Source organism: Ranitomeya imitator, chromosome 3 (genome assembly GCF_032444005.1).
Source record: "Ranitomeya imitator isolate aRanImi1 chromosome 3, aRanImi1.pri, whole genome shotgun sequence".
Taxonomy (NCBI): Eukaryota; Metazoa; Chordata; class Amphibia; order Anura; family Dendrobatidae; genus Ranitomeya; species Ranitomeya imitator.
In genome coordinates this window covers 651,105,214-651,120,585 of record NC_091284.1, presented here as the reverse complement: position 1 = coordinate 651,120,585, position 15,372 = coordinate 651,105,214, and the positions used below count along the sequence as shown (strand labels likewise).

At 42.6% G+C, this 15,372-nt stretch overlaps 1 protein-coding gene across 1 annotated transcript in view; it reads left to right on the top strand.

Annotated features, from left to right (window-relative positions):
* VWA8 (von Willebrand factor A domain containing 8) overlaps positions 1-15,372 on the top strand; it is a 616,504-nt gene that overhangs the window by 587,075 nt on the left and 14,057 nt on the right. Inside the window, exons 42-43 of the mRNA XM_069758217.1 lie at positions 7,050-7,175; positions 9,844-10,002. Coding sequence (XP_069614318.1) covers positions 7,050-7,175; positions 9,844-10,002 — 285 coding nt within the window. The remainder of the gene's footprint in view (positions 1-7,049; positions 7,176-9,843; positions 10,003-15,372) is intronic.

Sequence of the window (15,372 nt, the reverse complement as noted above, 5' to 3'; positions counted from 1 at the left end):
AGCAGAGACGTAGTATATAACACAGCCCACGCAGTATACAACACAGCCCACGAAGTATATAGCACAGAGACGTAGTATATAACTCAACCCACGCAGTATATAACACAGCCCACGTAGTATATAGCACAGAGACGTAGTATATAGCACAACCCACGCAGTATATAACACAGCCCACGTAGTATATAGCAATGTGGGCACCATATCCCTGTTAAAAAAAAAATAATAATAATAATTGAAATAAAAATAGTTATATACTCACCTTCCGTCGGCCCCCGGAACCAGCCAAGGCATTTAGCGATGCTCCGGTCTCAAGAATGCATTGCGGTCTCGCGAGATGATGACGTAGAAGTCTCGCGAGACCGCTGCGTCATCATCTCGCGAGACCGCCACGCATGGCCCGGAGCATCACGAGGTGCGGGAAAGGCGCCAGAACGTGAGTATATAATTATTTTTAACATTAGTTCTTTTTACTATTGATGCTGCATAGGCAGCATCAATAGTAAAAAGTTGGTCACACAGGGTTAACAGACTGCGTTACACCGCGGTCGTGCCCATCACTGATTGGTCGCGCCCTGCCGGCCGCGACCAATCAGCGACGCTGGATTTCCGTGACAGACAGACGGAAGTGCCCCTTAGACTATTATATATATATATATATATATATATATATATATATATATATAGATGTTCTGAGCTATTACAACATTTTCAGCCAAACAAAGTCACAAGTGCTACACAACTTGGTAAGCAATTTGGATGAATTCTTTATTACAAATGCAGTCCTCAGGGGTGCAAAGCACATGTGCCTTAGGCTCCTGAACTCTTCTCTCACTCCCCCAAATGTTGTATAAATCCTTATACTACTTATTGCTGAAATCTGTTTTGATATGGGCATGTTTAGAACACTAAACTTGAGCAGCATAATGACATGCTGGTGGTTTAGTGACTGCAATCCTAGTGACAGGTTCTTTCTAAGCAGCTGAAGCCCCCGGGTGAAACTCTGTCTCATCTTTTTGCACTTACCATTATATATGGGCTGATGAGTCTGGCAAGAGTATTCTTGGCTGCAAAGGTATATTTTATTTGTGTAATTACCCATCAGAGCTACAAACATTTAGAGGACATTGTTGTGGTTTCAATACAATACATGTCTGCAGAATTTAGGAGGTTGATAGTTCTTTGAATCTTTCTAGTAATAGAATTTAAAATTCTGCATCCTAATAGATTATATCTGGTGCTTATCTTGGACAATTATTGTTTAGTCATTCATACTGTATGTAACAAAAGTCTGTATGTGCTCTCATCAAGCAATTCTCAGAAACAGATATTTTCAGATGAGAAACTAAAATATATTGTTGACAAATTACTAGCAAACGGGACTTGAGAAGTAGTTTTTATAATTAAATGCTTTTATGAGGAGCATCATATTTCTATTCTTATATAAAACGTCCTGTTTGCTGTTTTAAAGTAAAAAGTAATAATCTAGGACAACCGCTTTTCTCCATATAATTTGGTGGGGTGGTAACCCTTCAAAACTGAGCGGTGGTTGACAATTATTGACACCTTGACAATTATTGCCTGAGGGATTGCAGGAAATAGCCTTGTGCAATATGAATAGAGTACGAGCTAGACTCCCTTTGTAAAGCAGAATCGTCAAGATCGGTGGGAATCCCACAGGTCGGACCCCCAACAATCAGCAACGTATGGATAGCTGATAACTTGATCCACAATATGAGACACCTACTTTTTACACCAACAGGAGCATTTATGACATCCCATTCTAAATCCATAGGAATAAACACACAACGTTAGCCACCTAGCTTCCACTTTTCTGAGAAAGCGTTCTGCAAAATTTTGTAGAGTCTGTGGGAATTTTTGCCCATTAATCCAGAAGAGCGTTTGTGAGATGAGGCACTGATGTTAGACAAGAGTGCCTGTCCTGCAATTTCCTCTCTAGTTCTTCCCAAAGATCTTTGATGACGTGCGGGTTGGTCAAATTCTTACACCAAACTTACCCAACCATGCTTCCATGGATCTTGTTTTGTGCATCTGGGCAAAGTCATGTTGGAACAAAAAGGGCCTTCAGACAAAACTAGATGCTTACAATTGTCCAAAATGTCTTGGTCTAGTGAAACATTAAAATTTCCCTCCACAGGAAATATTGTGCCTGCTTCCACACTTTAAAAATAACCACTATCTTTCCTTCACCAATCCTTACAGTTGTCCATGTAATGCAATAAGTCTGGTAACATTCACTTTACATTTGCCAAATAGATAAAGCGATCTGTTACTCCACAGAAAACATTTCTACTGCTTCAAAGTCCAGTAGCAGCGTGCTTTACGCCACTCTTTTTAACGATTGACATTGCACTTGGTGATGTGATGCTTGACTGCAGCTGCTTGGTCATGGAAACCCATACTATGAACATCCGAATGAAACATTTTTGTGCTGATGTTAATACAGGTATAAGCTTGTACTTCTGCACTATTGCGTCAGCATCAGCAGAACATTGGTGACTCTTATGCACTAAGCGGCTCAGCACTCCGTGACCCTTCTCTATGATTTTATGTGTCCCTTAGTGTGGTTCCCAAGTGTGTCCACTGTTCAATATTTCCACTCACAGCTGATCATTGAATATTTAGGAGGGAAGAATTGTCATGTCCTGACTTGTTAGACCCGTGGCATCTTATTACAGTACCACGCTCTAATTCAGTGAGTTTAGAATGAGTCATTATTTCTAAAATGTGTGTAAAGGCGGATGGCATGGTGAGGGGCTGGATTTTATCCACCTGGGGTATTGATACATTGAGTGACAAACCTTAATTTAATGATGAGAGGTGTATTCCTAATAATGCTCATGCAAGTACGATTCAAATAAATATGAAAGTAATTTTTACTGATGAAAACATGGATTTCTAATTTTGTCTTTTTTTTCTGGCATTTAAATCTGCTTTAATGAGTTCTGCCATTAACTGAGATACAGATCCAATTACAAGAAAAAGTCATCTCTTTTTGTTAGTCCTCTCAACCTTCAAAGGACTTCAGCACCTCTTTGTGAGTCGTGCACATGAGCGGCTCATAATATCCAGCATTGCATGATAAAAAAAATTGCATGATGTCACGTCCAAGACATGCTTTTCAAGTAATAATTTGCTCAGCTCCGAGCTGGCCAACAGCATGAAGATGCTAACTCCAGCGAGATTGTATCACGTCTGTGAAAAGGCAGCCAGCCAGCTTCCTATGAAAGAGCTACTCATACTTTGGGAGCTAGCACACCAGTTGATAAGCAAGATATCTAACAAAGAGAGTATGCGTTCCATGAGAAGCACATGCAAGGAATCTAGCATGGCATTGTCAAATGTAAAGAAGGAGCAAGATAGTAAAGAAACAGTAGAATAATATTACCTACCAAACGTCATGTATCCATTGAGGAGCACATATTTAAATACATTTAATAAATACATTTCTGGTGTAGATAAAGGGTTTTGCTCACAATGGCAATATATTTTTTATAGTTGGTGGAAACTCCCTGTGAGTTTGTGTTGGAAGCACAGGATCACGTCTCTGCCAATGTATACTTGCAAGGAACGTAAGGATCCAGCTTCAGTCCATAAAATCCATCAAGTTTTATTGTTTCTTTTTAAAACATAGCAAGCACTACTGCCTACACCTTAGCATAGGTGTGAGTTTGGGCTAAGGGGTGTGTGGAAAATGCCCGACGCATTTCGAATGCTAGCTGCATTCTTAGACTTGGCGAAATCGAAGAATGCAGCTAGCATTCGAAACACGTCCGGCATTTTCCTAACATCCCTTAGCTTCAACTCTCACCTATGCTAAGGTTTATAAGAACGCAGCTAACATTCGAAACACGTCCGGCATTTTCCTAACATCCCTTAGCCCCAACTCACACCTATGCTAAGATTTATAAGAACGCAGCTAACATTCGAAACACGTCCGGTATTTTCCTCACACCCCTGATAGCCATCATCTATGCTAAGGTGTAGGCAGCAGTGCTCGCTATGTTTTAAAAAGAAACGATAAAACTTTATAAATTTTATGGACTGAACCTGGATCATTACCTTCCTTGCATTTTTTCCCCCCAAAACACAGTATCTGCATACATAACAACATAACATTTCTGTTTTTTTACATTTTGTGTCTTTTTTCATCTCCATTTGTCCTTCTGTGCATTCAGATTCACAGAGCTGAATGGCGGTCTTATTCTTATGTGCTAAAGCTACAGCACACTGCTTCTTCCTCCCTCTGTTCTCCTGTGCACTTTCTGACAGAGATAGATAACTCTCAATATTTAAAAAGATGGGAGACACATGAAAAGAAAAAAGGAATGTAGAATGACTGATGAGAGAGAGGAAAAAGAATGAGACAGAGAATAAAAAAATATGAAATACACAAAAAAGAGAACTGAAAGAAAGAGACAATTGAGAGCGGGACAAGGAAAAGGACAAAAGAAGGGAAATAAGTGTAGTGTAGTATTTATTGCAAGAAGTTATTGCTACAAGTGCAAATATAGTTTTATAAAAAATGTCACAGTTACGTTTGTTAAAAAAATATATATCCACATCAAGTGATCAATGTGATGGGTAAGAGAGATGGGTTGGTGTGTACACATTGTTTAAATATTTTTGTTGTTGCAATGTACACTTGTATGTTCCAGTCTCCTCTTATACACATGATCACGCTATCTCCTTCAGGCACAGCAGAGCCAAGCATAACATAGTGAGTAGTGCTACAAACTGGTTGTGAAAGCAATCAAGATGCTGTGAGGGGTTTGGAGCGATAGGTTATTCGTAGAAGTCATTAGGTGCATTTTTTTATTAGACATGGTCATTAGTTACAAATGCAACAAGTATCAGTAGGATCTTCAGTATCAAGCGTACCTGTGCTGTGCTACAAACCTGCAGTCAGATCAATAACGATGTCTCGAGTGTTTTAATAGACGGGGTCATGAGGTGCATCTGTGCATGCTCGGCATTTTAAATAATGAACGTTGGATCCAGTGGGGGAGGGGGAATTATTAAGGGGAATTATGGCTGCAAAGCAGAGCACTTGTTAGAAAAAAAGAGGTGTAATTGGCACACATGATTGAGGCTCCCTTCACACATTCTGGTGATTCCTGTACAGGGAAAAAATATCCCTGTGCCATCTGTGTGGTCGTGTGCTGCATCAGGGTGTCCGTGTGACATCCGTGTTTCCGTGTACTGTCTATATCCGTGTTTCAGTGTGCTGTCAGTGTGAGACGTATAAAATGAAATGCAGCATAGAAATTAAAGAGTGTTCTGTATTAAAGATGTTCGAAGATGGCGATAGTGATGATGAACATGATAGTAGATAGACAAAAATATGTCAGTGTGATTTCTAAGTGCTTTGCCTGCACCAGGGCAAGTGAGAAGAATGAGGCTAAGCTCCAGATTTGGCGCACCTTATGCCCACAGCTGTCTGTTCAACCTTTGCTTGTTAGAACTTATAGGGGGACCCTACGTCAATTTTTTTTCTGGGGTCCCCCCGTAAGCTAACCAGTAAAAGGCTAAGCAGACATCTGTGAGCTGTCATTACTAGCCTGGGAACCTTTTGGGAAATTGTCCCCTTTCTCAGATTATTAACATCAGCTCCCAGCCGTGGACTTTCCCTAAGCTGGTTATCAAAATTACTTAGGAGCCCACACCAATTCTTTAACTTCATTCTTTACTTTACACACGATGTACACAGCGGGGTGCTGAATACAACTCCCATCATTGTTGCCTGGTCAAACTGAGCTCAGGGAGACCAGGTGACAATCATGAGATCTGCCTTCAGCACCTGGCTCCGGGGAAAAGTGCTAACTATACGGCTTTTGTCAGGCGCCGATACGTGTCATGCAGATGAGACATGGATGTCGTAAGTTTGCATGTGTGTGGCATGCACTTTGTCCATGGTGCGCTTAAAAAAAACTGACATGTCTGTGTGTTTTTCACACGGACACACAGTCTGTGTGAAAAACCTGACGTGCACCACCATTGAATGCAGTGGGTATGTGTGTGTCCGTATTTGCAGTCTTTATAAAATGGACTGCCTATGGATACAAAAAACGGTCGTGTGAAGGGAGCCTAATTCTGTATGTACCAAAAACTGAGACCACAGTATGATTTTGGGAATTACCTTTTAATATAATGAAACCACATGGCTTTACTTTATTCCTGTATAAATTTAGGGAATTACATTTTTTATATATTTGTTTTAAAAGCAAAATAAAAAGGTGTAATAGACCTCATGATTTTACAGATACTTTCAGTTATAAGTCAAATTAGTATCTCCAGTCTGTGACACCTTTATAGACGCAATATATTGAAAGAAAAAAAAAACAAGAGATGACATATAGCGATAGAAAACCGTGTCAAGCAAGATGTGCCAAATGTATTAAGCAGTGAAAAATTGGCATAGCGGTAGCATGTCTTTTTATGTTCTTTACGTTAAAGGGAACCTGTCACCCCGCTTTTTCAGATTGAGATAAAAATACTGTTAAATAGGGCCTGCGCTGTGCGTTACAATAGTGTATGTAGTGTACCCTGATTCCCCACCTATGCTGCGAAATACATTACCAAAGTCGCCGTTTTCGCCTGTCAATCAGGCTGGTCAGGTCAGGTCGGCGTGGTGACATCGCTGTTTCTTCCCCAGCTTTCCGTTTGTGGCGTAGTGGTGTGCGCATGTCCAAGTGCCGAATCCACTGCGCGCAGGTGAAGCAAAAGCGCGCGATCTGCGCTATTACCCTTGTCATCGGTGGGGGCGGCCATCTTCCTGAGGCCGCACGTGCGCAGATGGAGTGCTCTGCTGCACGGGGCTTCAGGAAAATGGCCGCGGGATGCCGCGTGTGCGCAGATGGAGATCGCGGCGGCCATTTTCCTGAAGCCGAGATGCAAACTATGAGGTCCTGTGTCATAGTGCTACGGTACTGTTACAGTTTGGCAGGACAGAGTGCACTGTATAATATATAACCGTATAATAAAAGTTATGGATCGAACAATGATTCGTCCTGTCCTATGCTTTATTAAAGGCGAAGGGTAAAGAACGACAATGGCTTAAGCATCAAGCAATGGGAGAACTGGATGACACCAAAATCATTGATGGCTTGACAGGAGAAAAAGCAATTTACAAAAGACGTGGAGAGCTTGAGCCTGAGGTAAGTAGTCTGCTGAAGTGTTTCTTGGACATGTTGTCTTCGGGGTGCGGCTATCTAGTAGAATCACAGCCACGTAGTATATAGCACAGCCACGTAATATATAGCACAGCCATGTAGTATATAGCACAGCCACACAGTAAATAGCAGCCACGTAGTATATAGCAGCCACGTAGTATATAAAACAGTCAACGTAATATATAGCACAGCCCACGTAATATATAACACAGCCCATGCAGTATATAACACAGGCTATGTAGTATATAGCAGCCACGCAGTATATAACACAGGCCACATAGTATATAACACTGCCCATGCAGTATATAACACAGCCCACGGAGTATATAACAAAGCCCACGCAGTATATAACACAGCCCACACAGTATATAACACAGCCCACATAGTATATAGCACAGCCCACGTAACAGACAGCCACATAGTATATAGCAGCCACGTAGTATATAGCAGCCACATAGTATATAACACAGCCCACGTAGTATATAGCACAGCTCACGTAATATATAGCACAGCCCATGTAATATATAGCACAGCCCACACATTATATAACACAGGTCACGTAGTATATAACACAGCCCACATAGTATATAGCAGTGTGGGCACCATATCCCTGTTAAAAAATAAATTAATTAATAAAAAAAAGTTATATACTCACCCTCTGGCGTCCAGCGAAGCTGTTCCAATGCGCGCGATGCTGCCGCCAGCTTCTGTTCCCAGTGATGCATTGCAAAATTACCCAGATGACTTAGCGGTCTCGTGAGACCACTAAGTAATCTGGGTAATTTCGCAATGCATCACTGGAAACGGAAGCTGGCGGAAGCATCGCGTGCATCGGTGGACGTCGGAAGGTGAGAATAGCACATTTTTTTTATTATTTTTAACATACCTTTTTACTATTGATGCTGCATAGGCAGCATCAATAGTAAAAAGTTGGTCTGGGATGGGGCGACACACTGGCACTGACTGGAGGGGAGTAGGGAGGGGCCACTGACAGGAGGAGACTAGGGAGGGGCCAATTCGCGGCCAGGCTAAGCCTGTCGCTGATTGGTCACAGCCTGCCGGCCACGACCAATCAGCAATGCGGAATTTCCGTTAGACAGACAGACGGAAGTACCCCTTAGACGATTATATAGATAGACTAGATGGTGGCCCGATTCTAACGCATCGGGTATTCTAGAATATGCATGTCCACGTAGTATATTGCCCAGCCACCTAGTATATTGCCCAGTCGCGAAGTATATTGCCCAGTGACGTAGTATATTGCCCAGTGACGTTGTATATTGCCCAGCCACGTAGTATATTGCCCAACCATGTAGTATATTGCCCAGCCACGTAGTATATTGCCCAGCCACGTAGTATATTGCCCAGCCACATAGTATATTGCCCAGTCACGTAGTATATTGCCCAGTCACGTAGTATATTGCCCAGTCACGTAGTATATTGCCCAGTCACGTAGTATATTGCCCAGTAACGTAGTATATTGACCAGCCACGTAGTGTATTACACAGCACCACGTAGTATACAGCACAGACACGTAGTATACTGCCCAGTCATGTGAACTATCACATACTTTAATGCAGGTGTTTCCCTTCCCCGATTCCGTGTGCCTGTGGATTTTTATACACTGGTGAGGCTTATGTGCGCACCATGTGGTTCTTTGTCCTACTCGTTCTGTTCTATATTGTCCAGTTATTATGTTCTTAAATTAATAAAGATTTCTTTGTATATTTTTTCACATACGGACTCTGTGGTCGTTTTCTTTGGTCCCCGTGGACCACTCTTTGCTCTATAGTTATTAGCGACTAGTCCGACTACAGTACTTCCTTTCTTGTGGTATTATGTTGTATCTTGTCGTGTTTTTAGCTAATTATTGCCCAGTCATGTAGTATATTGGCCAGTCACGTAGTATATTGCCCAGCTATGTAGTATATTGCCCAGCCACGTATGTAACAGGTTAAAAAATAAACATATACTCACCCTCCGAAGGCACCTTGTAGTCCTGGTGCCTGTGTGCGGTGCACGCGGCAGCTTCCCGTCCCAGGGTTGGTATGAGCGCAAGACCTGTGATGACATCGTGGTCACATGACCGTGACGTCATGGAACGTCCTTCTCGCATAGCATCTTTGGAACCGGAACCTGCCGCTTGCACTGCCGAGGACAGCACGCACGTCGGAGGGTGAGAATAACCTTTTTTTATTATTATTATTATTATTATTATTATTCTTATTTGTAACATTAGATCTTTTTACTATTTATGCTGCATACGCTGCATCAATAGTAAAAAAAGTTGGTCACACAGAGTTAATAGCTGCGTAACCGGAGTGCGTTACACCGCGCTCCGGTAACGCTGGCATTAACCCTGTGTGAGGGCTGACTGGATGACTGGAAGGGAGTATGGAGCGGGCACTGACTGCGGGGAGGAAAGAGCGACCATATTGCCGCTGGACTGTGGCTGTCGTTGATTGGTCGTGGCAATGGTCGTGGGCATTTTGCCACGACCAATCAGTGACTTGGATTCCATGACAGACAGAGGCCGCGACCAATGAATATCCGTGACAGACAGAAAGACGGAAGTGACCCTTAGACAATTATGTAGTAGATAATAACAGTATGCCTGACAGCTTTGTCTCTTGTATACCGAAACTCTTCACAGCTTGGAAGTCCGCAGCAAAAACCCAAGCGCTTGCGCCTCCTGGTTGATGTATCTGGCAGTATGTATCGCTTTAATGGGTTGGATGGCAGGCTGGAGCGCTCTATGGAAGCAACATGCATGCTGATGGAAGCATTTGAGAACTACGAGCATAAGTTTAAGGTAATTACAAATAAGAATTACACATGCCTGATGCCCTAAAGGTAACCTGAGGACTGATTCATGCTCCGTGGCCAGCATTGCCCAGCTTCATCATATGTGATTCATTGTGTCTGTTGCCAGGATAAGAAAAGCCACTTAACCACGGTTGATATTTCATTTTTCAGATGAAATACTGGATTAAACTTGGAAAGGAATGTGTCAGCAGAATGTTGGTGACACTTTTTTTTTTAAGTTCAGTGGTAAATGTATAAAATAATTACTGCTTTCTATTGATTTATAAATTAACAGCTATAAGTTGATGGACGTTTTAGTCATTAGTGATTTTATGCATTTGCCATTTTAAAAGTAAAGGTGTGCAAAAGTAATAATGGTTATTATGACCAGGGTTGCCAACCTCCTAAAAAAATGTTTTCTGGACAACTAGACTCCAATTCACAGACGGCTTAAAATTTTTATGGACATTTGGCATGCCCCTAAAGACCACACCCCAAAATGACTTAAAGAGGAGCCAGAGGACATTACAATATATACAATTTTCCAGGGGAACTATGTAACTGTGTGGTTCACCGTGCTGTGCATACACTATTGCTGGAGTCCAGGGGATTGCTATATACACAGCACCATAATAATATATGCATATCTTCCCCATAGATGTATAGAACTCTATACCATATGGTGTGGTGATTGATAAATATATCTGTAGATATATACAGTGGGTACGGAAAGTATTCAGACCCCTTTAAATTTTTCACTCTGTTTCATTGCAGCCATTTGGTAAATTCCAAAAAAGTTCATTTTTTCACATTAATGTACACTCTGCACCCCATCTTGACTGAAAAACACAGAAATGTAGAAATTTTTGCAAATATAATAAAAAAGAAAAACTGAAATATCACAAGAATACAGATAATAAATGGGAAATGTTTAAGAACATCCTAAATAGGCAGTGTAAGCGGTTTATACCTTGTGGGAATAAAAGGACTAGAAATAGGAAAAACCCAATGTGGCTAAACAAAGAAGTAAGACAGGCAATTAACAGTAAAAAGAAAGCATTTGCACTATTAAAGCAGGATGGCACCATTGAAGCTCTAAAAAACTATAGGGAGAAAAATACTTTATCTAAAAAACTAATTAAAGCTGCCAAAAAGGAAACAGAGAAGCACATTGCTAAGGAGAGTAAAACTAATCCCAAACTGTTCTTCAACTATATCAATAGTAAAAGAATAAAAACTGAAAATGTAGGCCCTTTAAAAAATAGTGAGGAAAGAATGGTTGTAGATGACGAGGAAAAAGCTAACATATTAAACACCTTCTTCTCCACGGTATTCACGGTGGAAAATGAAATGCTAGGTGAAATCCCAAGAAACAATGAAAACCCTATATTAAGGGTCACCAATCTAACCCAAGAAGAGGTGCGAAACCGGCTAAATAAGATTAAAATAGATAAATCTCCGGGTCCGGATGGCATACACCCACGAGTACTAAGAGAACTAAGTAATGTAATAGATAAACCATTATTTCTTATTTTTAGGGACTCTATAGAGACAGGGTCTGTTCCGCAGGATTGGCGCATAGCAAATGTGGTGCCAATATTCAAAAAGGGCTCTAAAAGTGAACCTGGAAATTATAGGCCAGTAAGTCTAACCTCTATTGTTGGTAAAATATTTGAAGGGTTTCTGAGGGATGTTATTCTGGATTATCTCAATGAGAATAACTGTTTAACTCCATATCAGCATGGGTTTATGAGAAATCGCTCCTGTCAAACCAATCTAATCAGTTTTTATGAAGAGGTAAGCTATAGACTGGACCACGGTGAGTCATTGGACGTGGTATATCTCGATTTTTCCAAAGCGTTTGATACCGTGCCGCACAAGAGGTTGGTACACAAAATGAGAATGCTTGGTCTGGGGGAAAATGTGTGTAAATGGGTTAGTAACTGGCTTAGTGATAGAAAGCAGAGGGTGGTTATAAATGGTATAGTCTCTAACTGGGTCGCTGTGACCAGTGGGGTACCGCAGGGGTCAGTATTGGGACCTGTTCTCTTCAACATATTCATTAATGATCTGGTAGAAGGTTTACACAGTAAAATATCGATATTTGCAGATGATACAAAACTATGTAAAGCAGTTAATACAAGAGAAGATAGTATTCTGCTACAGATGGATCTGGATAAGTTGGAAACTTGGGCTGAAAGGTGGCAGATGAGGTTTAACAATGATAAATGTAAGGTTATACACATGGGAAGAGGGAATCAATATCACCATTACACACTGAACGGGAAACCACTGGGTAAATCTGACAGGGAGAAGGACTTGGGGATCCTAGTTAATGATAAACTTACCTGGAGCAGCCAGTGCCAGGCAGCAGCTGCCAAGGCAAACAGGATCATGGGGTGCATTAAAAGAGGTCTGGATACACATGATGAGAGCATTATACTGCCTCTGTACAAATCCCTAGTTAGACCGCACATGGAGTACTGTGTCCAGTTTTGGGCACCGGTGCTCAGGAAGGATATAATGGAACTAGAGAGAGTACAAAGGAGGGCAACAAAATTAATAAAGAGGATGGGAGAACTACAATACCCAGATAGATTAGCGAAATTAGGATTATTTAGTCTAGAAAAAAGACGACTGAGGGGCGATCTAATAACCATGTATAAGTATATAAGGGGACAATACAAATATCTCGCTGAGGATCTGTTTATACCAAGGAAGGTGACGGGCACAAGGGGGCATTCTTTGCGTCTGGAGGAGAGAAGGTTTTTCCACCAACATAGAAGAGGATTCTTTACTGTTAGGGCAGTGAGAATCTGGAATTGCTTGCCTGAGGAGGTGGTGATGGCGAACTCAGTCGAGGGGTTCAAGAGAGGCCTGGATGTCTTCCTGGAGCAGAACAATATTGTATCATACAATTATTAGGTTCTGTAGAAAGACGTAGATCTGGGTATTTATTATGATGGAATATAGGCTGAACTGGATGGACAAATGTCTTTTTTCGGCCTTACTATGTTACTATGTTACTATGTTACTAAGGTCATAAGTATTCAGACCCTTTGCTCAGACACTCATTTAAGTCACATGCTGTCCATTTCCTTGTGATCCTTCTTGAGATGGTTCTACTCCTTCATTGGAGTCCAGCTGCGTTTAATTAAACTGATAGGACTTGATTTGGAAAGGCACACACCTGTCTATATAAGACCTCACAGCTCAGTGTTTGTCAGACCAAATGAGAATCATGAGGTCAAAGGAACTGGCCAAGGAGCTCAGAGACAGAATTGTGGCAAGGCACAGATCTGGCCAAGGTTACAGCAGTATTTCTGCAGTACTCAAGGTTCCTAACAGCACAGTGGCCTCCATTATCCTAAAATGGAAGAAGTTTGGGGCCACCAGAAGTCTTCCTAGACCTGGCTGTCCAGTCAAACAGAGCAATTGTGGGAGAAGAGCCTAGGAGAGAGAGGTAAAGAAGAACCCCAAGATCACTGTGGCTGAGCTTCAGAGATGCAGTAGGGAGATGGGAGAAAGTTCCACAAAGTCAACTATCACTGCAGCCCTCTGCCATTGGGCCTTTATGGCAGAGTGGCTCGACGGAAGCCTCTCCTCAGTGCAAGACATATGAAAGCCCGCTTAGAGTTTGCTAAAAGAAAAAAAAAACACATGATGGACTCTCAGACTATGAGAAATAAGATTACCTGGTCTGAAGAGACGAAAATAGACCTTTTTGATGATAATTCTAAGCAGTATGTGTGGAGAAAACCAGGCACTGCTCATCACCGGCCAAATACAATCCCAATGCGAAATATGGTGGTGCAGGATCATGCTGTGGAGGTGCTTTTCAGCTGCAGGGACAAGACGACTGATTGTCATTGAAGAAAACATGAAAGCGGCCAAGTACAGAGATATCTTGGATGAAAACCTCTTCCAGAGTGCTCTGGACCTCAGACTTAGCCAAAGGTTCACCTTTCAACAAGACAATGACCCTAAGCACACAGCTAAAATAACAAAGGAGTGGCTTCAGAACAACTCTGTGACCATTCTTGACTGGCCCAGCCAGAGCCCTGACCTAAACCCAATTGAGCATCTCTGGAGAGACCTTAAAATGGCTGTCCACCAACGTTCACTATCCAACCTGACGGAACTGGTGAGGATTTGCAAGAAAGAACGGCAGAGGATCCCCAAATCTGGGTGTGAAAAACTTGTTGCATCAATCCCAAGAAGACTCATGGCTGTACTAGCTCAAAAGGTGCTTCTACTCAATACTGAGCAAAGGGTCTGAATACCTTATGGCCATGCGATATTTCAGTTTTTCGTTTTTAATATATTTCCAAGAATTTCTACATTTGTTTTTTTCAGTTAAGATGGGGTGCAGAGTGTACATTAATGATAAAAAATGAACTTTTTTGAATTTACCAAATGGCTGCAATGAAACAGTGTGAAAAATTTAAAGGGGTCTGAATACTTTCCGTACCCACTGTACACATTAGGTATCCTCATGACCAGACCTGGGCGAGATGCGGCCCGCGGGCCGCATCCGGCCCGCCTGACGATTTTAAACGGCCCGCGGCACTGGCACTGCTCGGCCAGCCGCCAGAGACAGTGAGGCTGCTGCGCATCGCTATGCCAGGTTCCCCTTCCCTTCAGGCACTCCAGCGCCTGCGCGCCCTGCATTGAAACAGTGAGAGGCGCTGACCGCCGCTGGCACTTCCGCATCAGGGAAGCGCCAGCAGCGGGTGACGTCACTGAGCGTGACACAGGCTGCTGCGTCGGACGCCGGTGTTTTGTGCGGCTGTGTACTGCAACTTGTGGGGTCGGTCGGTGCCAGTGTTCCATACCCCGGCCGCGGGGGCCAGGTAATGGAGCTGCCTGCCTGCATGCATGATAGGGGGAGGGAGCAGCGGCCAGCGCTGGGGGGGATGCGGATGGGGGCAGCACAAACCGGACCATGGCCTGTGTGGGGCACAATTATCAGGAGTCGGGACAGTATGATGGGGGCATAAGCGACAAATCAGGACAGTATGGGCCCCATACTGTTTTGATTTGTCACTTGTGCCCCCATCCATACTGTCCTGATTTGTCACTATGGCGCACAAGTGACAAATAAGGACAGTATGGGGCCCATACTGTTTTGATTTGTCACTTGTGCCCCCATCCATACTGTCCTGATTTGTCACTATGGCGCACAAGTGACAAATAAGGACAGTATGGGCCCCATACTGTTTTGATTTGTCACTTGTGCCCCCATCCATACTGTCCTGATTTGTCACTATGGCGCACAAGTGACAAATAAGGACAGTATGGGGCCCATACTGTCCTGATTTGTCACTTGTGCCCCCATACTGTCTTGATTTGTCACTATGGGGGCACAAATGAAATC